The following is an 18,304-nucleotide window of genomic DNA, read 5'->3' as shown; positions in this document are numbered from 1 at the left end:
CACAGTTTCCCAGGTAGATGCCGTGTTTCTTGACTTCTGCAAGGTGTTTGACACAGTTCCCCACAGTCATTTCATGAACAAAGTAAGAGCATATGAACTATCAGACCAATTGTATGATTCTATTGGAGAGTTCATATATAACAGAATACGCATGTTATTCTCAATTCAGAGAAGTCTTCCGAAGTAAGATTTATTTCAGGTGTGCCACAGGGGAGTGTCGTAGGACCGTTGCTATTCATAGTATACATAAATGACCATGTGAATAACATCAGAAGTTCACTGAGGCTCTTTGCGGATGATACTGTAGTATATTGAGAAGTTGTAACAATGGAAAATTGTACTGAAATGCAGGAGGATCTGCAACAAACTGACACATGGTACAGGGAATGGCAATTGAATTTCCATGTAGACAAGTGTAGAGTGCTGCGAATACATAGAAAGAAAGATCCTTTATCATTTAGCTACAATATAGCAGGTCAGCAACTGGAAGCAGTTAATTCCATAAATTATCTGGGAGTACGCATTAGGAGTGATTTAAAGTGGAATGACCATATAAAATTATTTGTCAGTAAAGCAGATGCCAGACTGAGATTCATTGGAAGAATCCTAAGGAAATGCAATCCAAAAACAAAGGAAGTAGGTTACAGTACACTTGGTCGCCCACTGCTTGAATACTGCTCACCGGTGTGGGATCCGTACAAGATAGGGTTGATAGAAGAAATAGAGAAGATCCAACGGAGAGCAGTGCGTTTCGTTACAGGATCATTTAGTAATCGCGAAAGCATTACAGAGATGATAGATAAGCTCCAGTGGAAGACTCTGCAAGAGAGACGCTCAGTAGCTCGGTACGGGCTTTTGTTTAAGTTTCAAGAACACACCTTCACCAAGGAGTCAAGCAGTATATTGGTCCTCCTACGTATATCTCGCGAAGAGACCATGAGGATAAAATCAGAGAGATTAGAGCCCACACAGAGGCATTTCGACAATCTTTCTTTCCACGAACAATACGAGACTGGAATAGAAGGGCGGACTGATAGAGGTACTCAAACTACCCTCTGCCACACACCGTCAGGTGGCATGTGGAGTATGGACGTAGATGTAGATGTAGATTGTCTGGCGCATCTAGAGACAGGTCTTCACTGGCCATCAGGTCTCAATTCAAACTGGGGCCCATCACTGAAGAAACGTCTCCTCCAGTCAATGAGATTCCAGGATGAAGACATACCTGGAGACTCCCCTGCCAGCAGTTAGGCACCTGTTAGACACACAGCTACAAGGCTTTTTCTACACAAAATACATGCTGTATGCTAGGGGCAGTGGTGATGATAACTAATCAGCCTGAGTTAGTAAAATCACAAGGATTGCAATTGCAAGTTATGACTAATGTAATTAATTTAAACATTGCTTTGGAGAAGTATTTGCAGGAATCTTGCACAAAGTTGAGGCAAAAAAGAAAAGAAATATGAATGGTAATCTTATAAATGGTAATCTTATAAATGGTAATCATCAAAGGAAGGAGTGTAAAATATTTCAAAAATACTATTTTGAATTCACCAACATTTCACTTAATTTAATTTTTGAGGCGAATGTTACTTATAAAGGTGCCTGTACACTGGAGCAAATGCAGTGAATAAGCAACAATAAATATAGCATTTACTTTGGTGTAAACCAGTGAATTTAGCATTTATTTAGATGGAAACAGGCAGCAAGCAGCATTTATTTGGCATTCCCAAGTGTTCACACGTGATCCATCAGTTGTCAGTCTGGGAGCGAATCATCAAAGGAAGTTCGCATTCACACAGCTTTGATGCTGAGATTGGTGTAAACAGAAAGCATTCACTTTCATAGTTGCCTTTTTCTTTTTTTCTCTTTGTTACCGTACGCAATATTGAAACTTGTAGGAATGGAGAATATTGATTCTGGATGTGCTTGTGGGATCCAAGGGATTTGCAATGTAAAATATTAAATAAACAATAAAAAAAACCAGACGCTTGGTGAGAAATTGCCAAGATACTTCTCATTCTGCCTGAGGATGTGAAGAAGAAGATAACTTTATTAGCTTCTTTCCAACAAGAAAGAAATAAAGAATGTACCAGTTCGGGCACAAGTGATGGTGAAGCATACCACTCTAAGTGGTTTGCTTTCAAGGTGATGTCTTTTCTACTCAATAAAATCAACACCAGACAAAGCAAATGCACAGAGGCAAGATATTCCAAAGCAAAAGCACAGAGGCAAGATATTCCAAAGCAAGAGCACAGAGGCAAGATATTCCTTAAAGCTGCATTAATAGCATTTTTGTAATTTCATTTAGCAATAACTTTATAATCACTTATTTATAGAGTGTAGTGTACATTTCTGTGATCACTTTTTCTATAAAAAGGCACAAAGTGAAACATTGGTGTAACGGTTTACTATGCGCACTGCATTTAGTAAATGCATTGCTGTGGTATTCAATAACATGCTGACTATGATCAGGTCTTGTTATAACTGAGTTCCCTGCCCCAGATTGGCCAACAAGCAACCCACATAAATAAACTGTAAAGAGTAGTGTGTAACCTTCCACAGCTCTGAAAATAACATGATGTCATAAGTCACCAAACTGCAAGATATATTTCAGTTTTTTTGGCTCCATACAACAAGGTATCTCCCTGTTTTATTCACGTATAGGGAGTGGGGCATGTGACTGTTTATGCAAGTATGTGCAAGCTTGCACATCTCTAATTTTATCTTCATGGTCTCTACAGGCGCCATACTTTAAATATATGGTGTTGGACAGAGGAACAATGTGTGGAAATTTCTATGCAGTTTCTTGTTATAGGTATGACTTCTGCCAGTAAATATTGTTACAGAAATCTTATCACAATGTCTTACATTCTTGAATGTGACTGTATAAATATAGCAAATTCCTCTCACTCAAAATAAACAACCATTTTTGTTTATATATTAACACGAAAACATGATAGGTTTAGCACTCTACATGTTCATACAGTGTTTTCAACTGAATATAAGGTTACATGTTGTTTTCTACAGCTCCATATATTACCTTGTCACTTTCTTGTGCCCATCTATTACCTCAATAAACTAACAGAAACTCAGTGTTGTATCACATGGCAAAATTGCTATCAGTCATAAAACAAACTATAAAAATATTTTGACAGTGATTTCTCAATATTAGTGAACACCACCTGACATAGGAAGATATAAAAAGAAATTATGACAGCAGTGGAAAGCACCACAAGTCATTCCATTTGCAAGATAACAAAACTACTTGGATTGTAAATGCAAAGTTATCTGAAATTAAACATTCATGTGGCATAAGTGAATTCAAAACTGAGTACTGCCTGTTACTTTTTAACGACCCTTTAAAAATTTATCTGATAATGTGGGAAACACACTATCAGTACTGTTTTTATTGACTTGGCACAAGCTGCCAAGACCCAAAGTTCCATCTGCAATCTCTTTGTCAATCATTACTCTTAGTGTGTCTAGAACTCAGACTTCTTAAAAAAAATTATTAAAAAAAGGGCAGATATATGTATGCTTGCATAATTACTACACATCTGAAACTTCCTGGCAGATTAAAAATGTGTGCCAGACCAAGACTCGAACTCAGGACCTTTGCTTTTTGCAGGCAAGGTAGGAGACGAGGTACTGGGAGAAGTAAAGCTGTGAGGATGGGATGTGAGTCGTGCTTGGGTAGCTCAGTTGGTAGAGCACTTGCCCGCAAAAGGCAAAGGTCCCGAGTTAGAGTCTCGATCCGGCAAACAGTTTTAATCTTCCAGGAAGTTTCATATCAGCGCACGCTCCGCTGCAGAGTGAAAATCTAATTCTACTACACATCTGTCTATCACATTCCCTTCCCTACCAAAATTGTAGTTGAACACGTGTTCATCTGCATGCATTATAACAGCATATAGAAATTTAACATGTAATTCACTCATACACAAGGAGATTACCTACTATTTTGTAAATGTATGCATGTGTACATGAACTAAGTTCTGATAATAAATGTACTTTGAGCTGGTCCATATTTTAGGTGTTGAAGACTTACCAAGCGGGAAAGTGCCAGTAGACAGGCACAATAAAATAACACACACACAAAATTTCTAGCTTTCGCAACCGACGGTTGCTTCTTCAGGAAAGAGGGAAGGACACAGACTTCCAACTCTTTGCCTTTACAAATGTCTGCTTGTGTCTGTGTATGTGCGGATGGATATGTGTGTGTGTGGGCGCGCGAGTGTACACCTGTCCTTTTTTCCCCCTAAGGTAAGTCTTTCCGCTCCCGGGATTGGAATGACTCCTTACCCTCTCCCTTAAAACCCACATCCTTTCGTCGTTCCCTCTCCTTCCCTCTATCCTGAAGAAGCAACTGTCGGTTGCGAAAGCTAGAAATTCTGTGTGTGTGTTTGTGTGTTTTATTTATTGTGCCTATCTACCGGCGCTTTCCCGCTTGGTAAGTCTTGGAATCTTTGTTTTTAATAAATAACAATTTTATCAAAGCTACTGATGTAGAAAGCCTAGGACAGCAAGTGGTTATTATGGTGAATATGTAGCAGTGAAACTAAAAGGTGACATCAGAAATGTACAATACAAAATGAGTGATTCATTATTTCAGGCAGATATGAGAAATTTTGATTAAAAATCTGATGTGGAACAGTGAACTAAGATTTATCACATGTTCAAATGCTGCTCTACTAGTATGAATAAAATTGATTTACAGTTTATACTTCTTTCCTTTAACTGAACCTTTGAACATATATATGTAAAGATTAACAGTAATTGTCTTGCCATGTGACCCACCCAATGCAGAGTTTAAATGCTGTGCAATTGATTTTGAATTTATGCACATTTCTTTGGAGATTTCTGGGGCACAGATCTCAGAGATAAAAATGAACTGTGTTCACTGCCTTGCCAGCAGCTGCCAAAAACCTCATTTCCATTTTCACTCTTGTCACCGAGCACTCCTCTTGACATATACACATGTATCCAGCTCTGACTACTACTTAAAAAATTATGCAGACATGCACATGCATACCAACTACTACCAGTTGTCTACATCCAGGAGCACAGGTTTCTTCAACCCCTGGAAAATTGCAGACAAAATTCCAAAAGTGTTCTCTACCACACTCCTAGCTCTGCTGAATCTGTAGTTGAACAAATGTTCCACTGACTGTTGTGCACGTTTGCCAGGATACAATTTCAACGTATGTTCATGCATGGCAAATGCTTGCAATGTATAAGCTACATTTTTTATTCTCCCTGCTAGTGGTACCTCCTCTGGTATACCTAGAACATTGACTTCAACCTGTTTCCAAAATGAAATATTTTTTAGAACTCCGCCATCTGAGTTGCGTTCTTGGGAACCAGCATTTGCATATATAAAACAATATTCTGCATCAACAACTCCTAATTACAGAGAAGAAACCTCCAAAATTGTAAAACTCAATCGCACTATTGGCAGGTGTACTAATTTCACAGTGTCAGCCATCCACAGCTCCAAGGCAGTGTGGAAAGTTCCACAGCTCTTCAAGCCCTTCGCAATCTGCAACCAATATATTCTTTGGCAAGGAAGCTAAAACAACAGGAATAATTATACTATTTTGGCCTTCAAATCTATAAATTGAACTTGTTCAGCAGAAATTGTGGATACACAATGCCTCATATAGTTGTATATAACTGACTGGCTTTTTGGACTATTCTGTATGAGTATGTATAAATGTAAGCTTTCATCTTCATCATATTATATTATGCCTAAAAGCTACAAATCAGATTTTATTACATAAAGTAGTGATCCTTAACCTGGCAGTAATTATTCCCTGAGGGATAAAAAAAAATTTTTTGAGGAGTGGAAGCAAAAGTCTTTGATTGTGCCTGTCACAAGACTAAATTATTTTTGAAGGATCACTATTGTTAGGACACATACATGTATTGTGTTTTGTACCATGCCTAAAAGTGAGAAATGGGAGTGACAAATGCCAAATGTATGAAAAATGTCTCCTCTGACTTTTATGTAGTTCCTACAATGCAGCAGAAATTTCTTCAGTATTCACTCTGAAACAGATAAGCAATTTAAGTGGCACAAAAACAGACAGTAACTATGAAATGGCTACTGTAGTGCTCTACACAATATTATTTATTACTATTATTGTTATTAGTGGCATTGCTCAAAAATGAAGCACTGGCATACTGAAATCTTCCTGTTTCAGACAGTTTGGAAGTAAGGAGGCCCAGCAATCAAATACTTTACAAATAGAAAGTATGGTAAACACATTTTCTGGGTTGATTTTACTTGAGGGTAGAGGGTGTGGAAGGGCAGTGGTGCAGCTTTCTTTTCTGAGGAGGAGTTGTAGATAGTCCTTGTAATGAACTGGGAATTGCTTCATCATTCATTCTAGCACACAAACTACTGAAGCACCACACACTGAAAGAAACATTGCAATCAACGTATACATGTTTGATAGGGGATTTCTAATTATGATATCAATGAAACAAAAAAGACTTGATTAGACTTGGAGCATGACTTAACAGTGTACATTGTCTGAGAAGAAACTAAGTGTATAAAAGATGATTAGAAATAAGCAGTACCAGTATCTCACACTCAGTTCTTTGTTTAATAAAACACTAACAAGAAGCAAAGAGTGTTTATCTTTAATCATTTTATAAATAAAAATTATCAAAAAATTTCATTCTAAAATTAAGTTTGACAATAATGTTCATGATTTGGGAGGGAGGGGTAGGAGAATTAGTTTACACCTAATTGCACTGAGGGGTAGGAGTAGCGATCTTATAGTGGTTCGGAACCACAGGCTTGAAGCAATAGATGTTTTATGGACTGTGTTAGGTCATTTGTATATTTTCACTTTACATTATTGATATTTATTGAAGTTATTTTCTTACCTTAATACACTCCTTGAGAGCTTCGCATATAGCACTGCAGACTACAGGAACTATTTGTGATGTATATGTTGTTGAAATTCGAAGTAAATACTTAAAACTAGCATAACTGTCTCTAGTTGCCATGAACTAGAGCATAAGTGCAAGTCTTTCTTCAAGTAGTCAACTGAGACATATGCATTAAATTTTGTAGCAGGCCTAATGAAGTTGGGAGCTGTAATTCAGTGACTACCACCAAGTATTTGACACTTCTGTGAAACTTCAGATCCCCAAATTTTTGTCCTTTGCTGCTTTGCTTTCTGCAAGACCAACAGTGCACCTAGCATACACAACAATCCTGTCTGTATATCGCTGTTTTTCATTGCGACTATTTCACTATGGTACACTTCCATTGGATATCTGTATATACGAGTTTAGTACCAAATAAACAAAATCACAGTGTTCACTTGCTCAATACACGTTCAACATTGCTTTCTTTCACTCATCTGGTGTAAGCGCTTGTTGGTAAATACAAGCACATTGTAGTGAACACTCATGAATTGTTCTCTGGATTGCTCATTTGCTTGTGTTTGCTCTGGTGTACAGGCACCTTAGGATTGCATACAATAACATACAACCATACTTGAAATCAAAAGGTGTTAGTTCTTAAAACATTTGTGCTTTAAGTTTAAAAAGCTCACTTAACCAATTTTGCTAGATTAAGCTGTACATAAACACATATACCAACCTGAATGCAGGTCGATCAGCCATGCGATTAGAACCAAGCTTCTCCTACCAGAGAAAATAAAAGTTAATAAGACAATAAAACATGCCCTAGAGGAGTACACAGAAAAATATGTATTACATGCTATACAGTCCAAAAATCATTCATTCACTAAACACTGAAGGTGAATCACTTTTTAATATTTGTTGCTTGCAGCAAATGATAAATGAAAGAACACCAGAAAATGCTGTTGCTTATGAAAATACCTGTGGATAGGATACTTTTACTGGGTGGAGGGGAGAAGCTGTTTACCTCAACAACATCCAAGATGATGAGTATCATGGTTCAGTTCACAATTTGTATTGCATAAATGATAAGGTGTCCCAGCACATCTTGAACGATGTACTTTTTCAGATAACAATTTTAAAAAGTAAATTAGTTTTTTCTTCTTTTCACTAATAAAACATCCTGTAAATACTATACTGAAGTGACATACATAACTTCACCAACTCCCAATTTATCAACATATAGAAACATTTTTCCTTACTAATTTTCTTTTTTTTTTTTTCAAAACTCATAGGAAGCAAGTAAATTTACTTACCACTTGGTACATGTGATAATTAGAATGATATGTCAAAGTGTGACACAGGCTACTACATAATTTTCAGCTGTTATGTGGGCCATCAGAACTTACTTCCAACAATTTAAAAATTATGGCCCCTAATCCCTAATTGGATACTGGATGACATGATGGACGGATGACATGATGAATGGTACAACATACAGCAGCCTTAAGAAGGAAGCAATGGATCGCAGAAAATGGAGAGGCAAAGGACCAGCTAATATAGCAGATAACTGATGATGATGAATCCCTAACTTCCCCCTCACCATTACCTCCAGTTTTTTCCACATTTTGCTTCCAATAAAGATCATATCTGTAAAGGTTCCAACCCTAAAAAGATTCAATAAAATGTTTTTAAGGTTCCATTCTGACCATTTGTTTCAGCAGATAGAACTGGCAATCAATAATATGAGTGAATTTAGGAGAGACTGTGGAATTCAAAACCAAAATACTATAAGTAAAATGATTTACATCCTTCAATGAAATTTGATCCAAACAAGCAACAATATTAAAACCTCAGACACAATTACACAGATGAATGGAGTTCTCCAAGGAGACCATATGGAGTCCAATGCTGTTCATCATCTATACAGCAGATGTGACAAACACAATAGAGAAGAGCCAAAAATAGAAATGATACTGTATGCAGATGGCATGGTTGTAGGACCGGCAGTAACAGAGGACCTACAAAAGCACTAAGAACACTAGAAATTTGGTCAAAGGAAAATGACCTAAAAGTAAACCAAGAGAAGACATTTCAAATGAAATTCGGGAATGGATGAAAAACAGTATTCAAAGACAAAACACAACACAAAAAAATCATTGCAAACAGTAGGGAAACATAAGTACCTGCAGATTACATTACAGAAAACAGTAACATCTTCCATGGAAGAGCAGCAGCAGCCACCATCAAAACCTCATACAACATTCCAAACATATCCAATCTATCGACAAGCACAGCAACTCAAAGCAATAGTGCTGCTGGTCATAATCTGTGGAATATGGATCATATGGGAAAAACTTAAAATAACCCATATGAAATGAATAGAAAAAGTCAAGACCATGTTTATGAAATGGATACTAGCAGTGGAAACACAATACCACCCCAGTTTATATATGAAGTACCACCCTGACTTACATTTGAACTCATGAACGAGATTTATTTCACAGATGATGCCAGATTACACCACTGGCTATCTTTCACAGGACCTTACCAGGAACTGATTAATAGACCAGAAGAAGGAGATAGACCTATTGTTCTACAACTCATCAGCCATGCTGGACAACAGCTGAAACAGACAGTGTAGGAAGCAGACACATTTAACAACTAGACTCGCAATACATTAGTTCCATCATAAAATATTAACAACAATAAATTGTAACTGAAGAGTGTACGCTATATGGATAAGCATGTGTGCAAAGAGAATTAAAACTATAACAAACTACAACAAAGACCAAAACTCTAAAAGTTGTGTAAACTTGTTCATTCAAGCTCAGCCTGAGCACACTTTTGTGATTAATAATTATATAATTTATGTATAGATTGTGCACTCCTGTCTTGGGGTGAAAATGAAGCTTCACATTTTTGAACCAAAATGTGTATCAGATTGCCAGTAGACATTAGGTAGGAATTTATAAATCCACACACATTCAAAAACAAAGTAATAATTATCTTATTATTCACTAATCACATAATTTACCAAAATTTTTGGACTTGACGATGACATGCATATCAAACAGATTTATAACTTTTCCAGTAATAAACAAACAAATGACAGCAATATGTTATATCAGTCAAGTTAAGCAATAATGATAATGCATGTGGCTGAGTCCGGAGCCTCCTCCCCCAACTGCAGGAAGCCTGGTGCAAGTCTTTTTAGTTGGTGCCACTTCGGTGACTCACATATCAACAGGGATTAAATGATGATGAAGACAACACAACACCCAGACCCTGAGCAGAGAAAAATCTCCAACCCAGCTGGGAATCAAACCCAGGCCCCTCACATAGCATTATGTCACACTGACCACTCAGTTATGAAGGTGGACTGTTACGTTAAATAAAGGTATGAAGTGATAGATAAAAACAACAGCTGAGAAGTGTAAGAGAAAGAGCAGTGGCCTTTTTTTTCCTTTTTTTTTTCTTCAAGATATCTACTTTTCTCCTATTAAAGATTCAATAAATCAGAATCAATTCCCATAATTCTTGGTGTATGTAGAGCAGTCACAACTGGTTGTTGGTCTACCTCAGACAAGTTACCTGCAGTGGCTGTTTCTGTTTGTTAATGAATTACTTCGACTCATTTACCTTGTTTGAATGCTGCCCTTCACGATAAGAATTAAGGAGTGTAAGTTAATAACTGAATGAAAGTTCTACATCATTGAAAACTTGTTCACTAAGGATCTATGAAACACGAAGTGTATCTGTACCTTTACATACCTTTTCTCCAGGACTGATGACCTAAGTGGTGACTGGGCCAAGGAAAGAGAAGCTGTAATGCTTGAAATTCTTCACATCTCCCACAAACTATCGCATTACAAGCTGTTTGTGTTGTGATTGTTATTCCCGACAACAGTGTACTCAATGGATTTTCCAGTGCATGAGCCAATAAACAGTGAAGCACTCATAAAATTGATCAGTCCACCCCCTCCCAACATCTTTACAATTGATTCTATAATTATGTTTCAGTGTACATAATATGCTCTAACACTGTACCTTCATCTGCTTCAGATTTCCTTTCTCTGGAAGATGTATATGCTGAGAGAGTGTACATTTCCTTAAGTAAAAAATGTATAGTTGCTAACCCTAAGGTTGGCTTTTGGGATTTGTGGTTTATCAATCTTATAATGCACACAATCTACACCATTTGATGCAGGTACAGGAGACACATCAAAAACATGTAAAAACTTCAGCACAAACATGGAAGAACTGATTTAACAACAGTACCCTTGTAACAATGTCATTTCTGTCTTGTGTTGTATGTATGACTAAAATGATTCACATGAAATAGGCCGACAGCTGCCACCACCCAGCACAAAAGACCGGGGTGCTTAGAACACTCGTACACTGAGCCCAGACACTGTCTGACACTGACAGCCTGGCAAGGGAACTTGAACATCTTCAAAAAGTGTTTGCTAACAACGGATTCTCATCCAGGGACATCCGCAGAGCTCTACATCCCACCAGACGTCAGGATACACTGGAGAACAAGCAAGAAGAAGAAATCAAGAAACTCGCATTTTTACCGTATGCCGGGCCTGTCTGCCAAGATCAGCAGAATACTAATTAAACATAACATCAAGAGTGTCTTCTGCCCACCTAGCAAAATCAGGGCTTTACTTGGAACAGTCAAAGATGACCTGGGCTTAAGGAAGCCTGCCATTTACAATATTCCTTGTGAATGCGGTATGTCCTACATTGGCCAAACGACTAGAACAGTGGAAATCAGATGTAAGGAACACCAGCGACATACCAGGCTAAGGCAGGCCACAAAATCAGCAGTAGCAGAACACTGCCTAGAATTGGAACATTCCATGGATTATGAGAACACCAAGGTCATGGTCCAGACCCCCAGGTTCTGGGATAGTGTCATCACTGAATCTATAGAGATAAAGATGGCACAAAACTTGATTAACCGGGAAGCAAGATACCAGCTAAGCACTGCATGGAACCCGGCATTTGAACTGCTGAAGCAATGCCGGAGAAAATATGTTTCCAACACCAACAACGAGCCTCAGACATCCGCACACTGCGGGCATGAACAAGGAAGGGAACACCAGGAAGCCTCAGCCGCAGTCGGAGATGGCCAGAGCGGGAGCGGACGGAATAGGGAATGTCCAGAGCGGCATTGGAGCGCCACTCGCAGGTGCGGACCGAGAAGGGAACACCAGGAGGCCACGACCGCAGTTGGAGACGGCCAGAGCGGGCGCGGACGAAATAGAGAACACCTAGAGCGGCAGGATAAAGCGACTAGCGGGCGCGGACCGACTAGGGAACGGCAAACAGAACACCAGGCACCGGGCAGGCATAAATATGCCACCAGGTCCAGCAAGCAGCCAGTCTCAGGGAACACCTGATGAAGAAGTCAAGTAATCACGTCGAAATATCGTGTTTGGAAGACGCTGATATCTGGCAGAAAACCCGATTTCCACGAGATGTCATCAAATCACCGGGAAAGTCTAAGAAATTACAAGATACCAACTGTCTCCAAAGGAACCCTGAGCAACACCATCAAGACTTTGATGAAGATAGTGATTGTCTCGCTGCACTCCAGGATCTCTCTGCTGAGCAGGAGGACACCAAGATATCTCAAATTACGCTTGCCTTAAATCAGTCAGAAGATGTGAGAGGACAATTTAAGGTAGTTAATGGATTACTTTGCAAGAAAAACTTTCATCCGTTTGGAAAGAGGTGCGTACCATTGATTCCTAAACACTTGCGCTTAGATGTTCTACAGAAATTCCATGACACACCTGAGGCCAAACATTTAGGATTTAGGATCCGTAAGAGATTTTTCTGGCCAGGTTTATTTAGGAGTGTCCATCACTACGTGTCGCACTTTCGAAAGTGCCAGAGAAGAAAGGCAGTTCCTCTGAGACCACCTGGCTGACTAATACCAATTCCAACAGCCGAAACGCCTTGACCTCCATGGATGATTTCGAATGTCTGCTAGTGGCAATAGATAGATTATTGTTCTCACTGACACAATATGCTATTACAAAAACCATGAAAACAGCCGAAGCATTCGAGGTAGCCAAATTCATCATGGTAGACACTGTATTAAAACACGGTGCCCCAAGGTCATTAATTAAGGATTGAGGGAAAGTTTTTCAATAGAATCTTGTGACAGAGATAAACCGTCAGTGCAACATTACTCTTCACATGAAAACTGCCAACTATCCACAAATTAACGGGCTTACTGAATGCCTTAATAAGACCTTGGCCGACATGCTATCAATGTTCATCAGTGTTGAGCAGAGCAACTGGAATGAGGTGCTACCTTTCATAACGTTTGCTACAACACTGCCAAACAAGACACCACAGGATTTACACCATTTTTCCTGGTGCATGGGTGTGAGGTGACTATGATGATGAACACTGTGTTTCCGTTGCATCCTGTTGATGTGGATGATGACTACATCAGCCAGGTGTTAACCAGAACTGAGGAAGCTTGGCAGTTAGCTCAACTCTGAATGTTGCAGGCTCAAGAAAACGATCGCCGAAAGTATGATGTGAGCCACCGCCCTGTTGTCTACCAGCCTGGTGACCTAGTCTGCATCTTCACTCCTGTTTGGAAGGTTGGTCTCTCTGAGAAGCTCCTCAGACAATACTTTGGACCTTATAAGGTTGTAAGACAGTTGTCTGATGTTATTTATGAAGTTGAAGATTTTCACCCCAACACAAGACAACAAAAGATCAGAGATGTGGTCCACGTCCTTCGAATGAAACCCTATAAGGATCCTGCAACCCAGTGTAAATTTGAAGCTCCAGCGATAGGCAACAAGCACAAAGTTGACAAAGAGCGTAGTGGCAAAGTAAGTTCTACAAAGATAACCGTCAGGGCAAACATCAGTCATAAGGAGTTGGAGAATGCAGGACTGATGACTTGTTCCTGGACTATGACGACGTAACACCGAGACACTGTTCTCTAAAGGAGGGAGCATTTTTGATACTGGACTGTTGCATGGAGGCTCGTGAGTTCAAAACTCACCTGAACTCTAAAATTTTAATTTCTGTATTCAGTTTGAGTAAATTCTAGAAGTATCTACAAATTTCAAGAATCATTGTACTGGAATGTTCTGTAACAGTATATATACCATATGTGTTCTGGCCGGAGGCAGTTCACTCCGCACTCTTTTATGTGCAAGTGCTGAATAAACCTTCGTTAAATGAAGTGAGTGTTCGTCATTCATCCAATTATACCTTCACGTACATGATAAAATATATTATCATAAATATGAATTTAGACTGTTTTCAGGGCTGTACTTCTAATGAAAACTTATTGGAATTCGATCCATGTGGAGGCGTGATAAAATTTTCGGTGTCATGGGAAAAAGGGGCCTGGTTGGGGACGGGGAAGGGGGGGGGGGGGGGGGGGAAGCAATTGAGTAGGGCAGGGAAGAGAATATGGGAGGCAAGGCAGGCTGCACTAAATTTTCTGGGTGGGTGTTCCTGATTCACTTTACATGATACTACTTCTGCGTTGAATACTACATATAGCTGCTAAAACACAAAGCTGATATTTTGCTGAGCCTTTGTCTTAATTGAGAGAGTTAATTCATATCACAAAATTTATTGTAACTATAGAACTAGCTGATGCATATGAGACTGAAGGAGAATTGGAAATGAAAATAATGGAGATGTATCCCACAGCAAGTAATACCATGGTTGAGAATAAAATGGCATGAAAGCAATGAAAATGGAAAAGCTGAAAAGGCCAGAAAATAAGCTGTAGAAACAAGAACAGGATGAAGGAGAAAGGGTGGTGAAATAAAATGGCCATGGAGCAACAATGTATCGTTAACAGTGAACAAAACCAATGAAAGTTAAGACGAGGCATCTGCTAGGAGCCAATGGTGTGTTGGTAACCCAAGTCCTACCAACAAAATTCTGAAGGGTCATTACATTAAGGAAAAAATCAAAGCTAGTTGACATAATGAAAACATCTCTGCATGTTTATTAGTGTGTTGTACAATATTAGCTGCAACAGTGCATTCTGCATTACCTGGTTAACTAGCACACTCAGTTCAATTTAGTTAACATAACGGTTTATGGATACTGACTGCGATTTCTCACTATTATGTAGAACTTATTAGTTTACAATTATTTTCTCAGAAGAAAAACATGGACACACATTCTCCAATTATAAGATTATGTTTTGCATTAATTTAATGCTACCCTTTCTTCTATGTGGTGACTGAATAAGCACAAAAACCTACTCAGTTCAATTTAGTTAACTGTGCATTTTATGGATCTAATTGAAATCTTTCACCACTATGAAGAACTTGTCAATTTACAGTTACAATACATTTTATCAGAAAAAATTGGAAACATGTTTACCATTTATTTTTTTATGTTTTACATTAATTTAATGCTAGCATCTTTTCTATGTGGTGACTGAATCAATAAAAAAACCTTGTAGTTTCATACTGATAGAGGATTTTGCACTTTTCTCCAACCTGCTAAACCCATCCCCAAATCTCTGTTTCCCTTGTACATTTACCTGCCCTATATTAGCTATTCATTAATCTCTGACTTGTTAAAGATGATCTCTGCTACATCCTGTACGTTTTCATAAATATCAGCTTCATTTGTTGCACACTTGATCGTCTTATTTTGTTTCTCAGTACTTCTGAGAACATCTACCAAATCTTCCAAATTTGCTTTGTTGGAAGAGCAAGCATTTACCTAATATCTGTAACAACTAGCCACATTTCCATTTTTTCTCAGTTCACTGCTTAGGTTTGGAACGAAGGACAAAAAAACTTGAGATTCTGCATCTCAACATTCACAGAGATTCATATTAGGCAAGCAAACTTATTTCACCTACCTTTGTGTAGCTGTAAGTTACTCTCTATATAAGAAAAAACATGAACTAGTTGCAAACAAAGAGAAATAAAAAAGCAAATCCATTAAAGACACACACACACCAAGCTCCCTTTACCCATAGCAACCCGTGCAAAGGCACTGTCACAATAACCATGCAATTCTAAATGAAAAGTACATGAAAACACATGCAACAAATAATGCGCAACACCCTACAGATCCCAATAGTGCCAGTTAAGATCACAAAACAAACCTTGGTCGTGGTTTCTCCAACACTCTGTTACTTCCTAATCGCTCTCTGAATGGTGAATTTCCAACCACACTAGTCTGTAAAGAAAGGTTTGAATTGAATTGAGTGTTTTGTAAGTGTATGTTCTCATCAAAATCTCTATTATGGACAAAAAACTACGGATAACTTCCGACAGGATTCCAATACCTGACAGTTTGTATTCCATAATACTGACTCACTGGCATTAATTGCAGTTAGCAATATAAGAAGCGGAACAAATTTTATCTAACTTCCCTATCCTCATTTTCAGGTCCAAAATTCAGCTGAAGTTTTCTTTCAAATATGACTACAGAACTCATAATAAGATTAAGAGCTTTCTAACATCAAATAAGAAAACTATGATCCAAATGCAGACCCAACAGAAACTGCCAGTTGAATTACAGTTTTCAGGAAAAGAATCCTCACTATCTTCAACCTTTGATTCTGATGAAGCTCTTCATCCTTTCACATAATCAAAATATTATGTGCTTTTCCTCACCATGAATTTAATGTCATAACAGTGCTGCATGATACATGGCAAATGGGTGAAATCTTGTATGTCACAGATAGTAAATCATATACCTATTACTTATATTGTTATATTGTACTCTCTGAGTATTAGAATAGCAAGACAAAGATTCAACCAAACTGGCAGCTCCATAAGCATGTGTTAAGAGCTGCTTAAAAACATGGCCTGACTTCTTGGTGTGTCAAATGAAATCACTATTGTAGCCCAGGACTGATTCCAAATGGAGCTGTTGTTCTTAATATTATTTCACATGAGCATGTTCAAATGAGAAATTCTATGTAGAATATGGATAATTCAATTTAGTCAAAGATTTAAATAGTATGCTGGATTAGGACTTAGACCCAGAACCTTTGCCTCTTGTGCGTAAACTTGACTTTTGCGTGTAAATCCTCTACTGACTGAGTTATCCATGCATATTCACAGCCTGGCAGTAACTCTCTTCTACTGCACAGTTGTCCTCCTGTATACCTTGTGGGACTCACTACCTACCATAGGAAAATGCTACAAATTCCACATTTTGTATTTTGAATCATATTTACTAACAATAACTGTAATCAATGAGTGTGCACTGCCTCAGAGTCATGAAAACATTTCAAATGGAAACAGTGATCATGATTTTAATTACTAAATATGCTGATGCAGGCAACTGGGCATTTGTTGCAGTGCTGGGCTGAAATGTTTAGTGGTAAGAAACTACACTGCTGACCATTAAATTGCAACACAATGAAGATGACATGCAACAAACGTCAAACTGGTATGAACTGCACTACGTGCTTGGCTACGTAAATGATTATAACATAGTAATATTTCAGTGCAACCACACAAAGCAGGCAGCATTAATGTAATCTATATTCTCTATAAAAGGAAAAATTACACTGGGAGTTGCTCATTCAGAAATTCCACTTGAATGTTGTTTGTTTTTGAGAAGATCCTGTCATTCCCCATTCAGAACGGCCAACATCTACCAATATGTATCAGAATTTGACAGAGAGTAGGATTGATACCTATTGAGACTACAACGTATCATAGAAAAAATTACTTCTAATGTTGTTTGCGATCCCTTGACTGTCATCTGAAAATGATGAGTTCAGGATGGCCATACTCAATGTCATGTGGCACCTCAATAGCTCCATGCAAATTAGTGCTAGTAAGGACAGACTTACTATTTGCCTTACCATGCAGGATTATACACAATGCCACATATCTTGAGTCTGGAGATGGGCTTGCCTGCAGCAAAACAACTTTTTAAATGGACAGTGTGGATAAAATTTCATGGAGAGAAATCTTCAGATGTAGAACCAATTGCTGCAGTTCCCCAAGGTAGTGTTATCAGGACCTTTACTTTTCACTACACATGGACAAAAATATTTTTAAAAAGGTGTAAATGTTCAGAATGAACACGAAACATAATGTTAGATTTAATGTCGCAGGGACAAAAAATTAGGGTGCATAAAATATCTGGACAAATGCTGCTCAGATAACTTTTTCTAAGATACAAAACAAATTTACCGTTTGGAGAAAATAATATTTAAATGTGTTGCAGTTCACATTTAACGTGAAATTTGTTTATTATGTATACACATTTTGAACTAAGACAACTTTTCTATGGCCCACATAACATGGTTGAAAGTTTCAATACCCACTATGTGCTCCCATGTGCAGGCAGGACTACAGGAAAGCCCAGACAAGCATGCTCAAGATTTAGTACCTTTCCTTTCAATAAGGATGAATGTAGGTGGAGAAGA

General features: G+C 38.3%; 1 protein-coding gene across 10 annotated transcripts in view; it reads right to left on the bottom strand.

The window, feature by feature from the left end:
* Window positions 1-18,304, bottom strand: part of LOC126275021 (GATOR complex protein Iml1) — a 520,849-nt gene that overhangs the window by 212,364 nt on the left and 290,181 nt on the right. For 7 of the 10 annotated variants that reach the window (XM_049977169.1, XM_049977163.1, XM_049977164.1 and 4 more), the window contains one exon: window positions 16,016-16,089. In XM_049977169.1, coding sequence (XP_049833126.1) covers window positions 16,016-16,089 — 74 coding nt within the window. Of the gene's footprint in view, window positions 1-7,621; window positions 7,666-16,015; window positions 16,090-18,304 lie in introns of all 10 variants that reach the window. The other 3 variants (XM_049977165.1, XM_049977170.1, XM_049977171.1) reach the window with 1 other exon arrangement.

The sequence above is a fragment of the Schistocerca gregaria genome, chromosome 1, assembly GCF_023897955.1.
Source record: "Schistocerca gregaria isolate iqSchGreg1 chromosome 1, iqSchGreg1.2, whole genome shotgun sequence".
Lineage (NCBI taxonomy): Eukaryota > Metazoa > Arthropoda > Insecta > Orthoptera > Acrididae > Schistocerca > Schistocerca gregaria.
The sequence above is the reverse complement of the archived record's forward strand: the minus strand, read 5'-3'. Positions and strand labels throughout refer to the sequence as shown.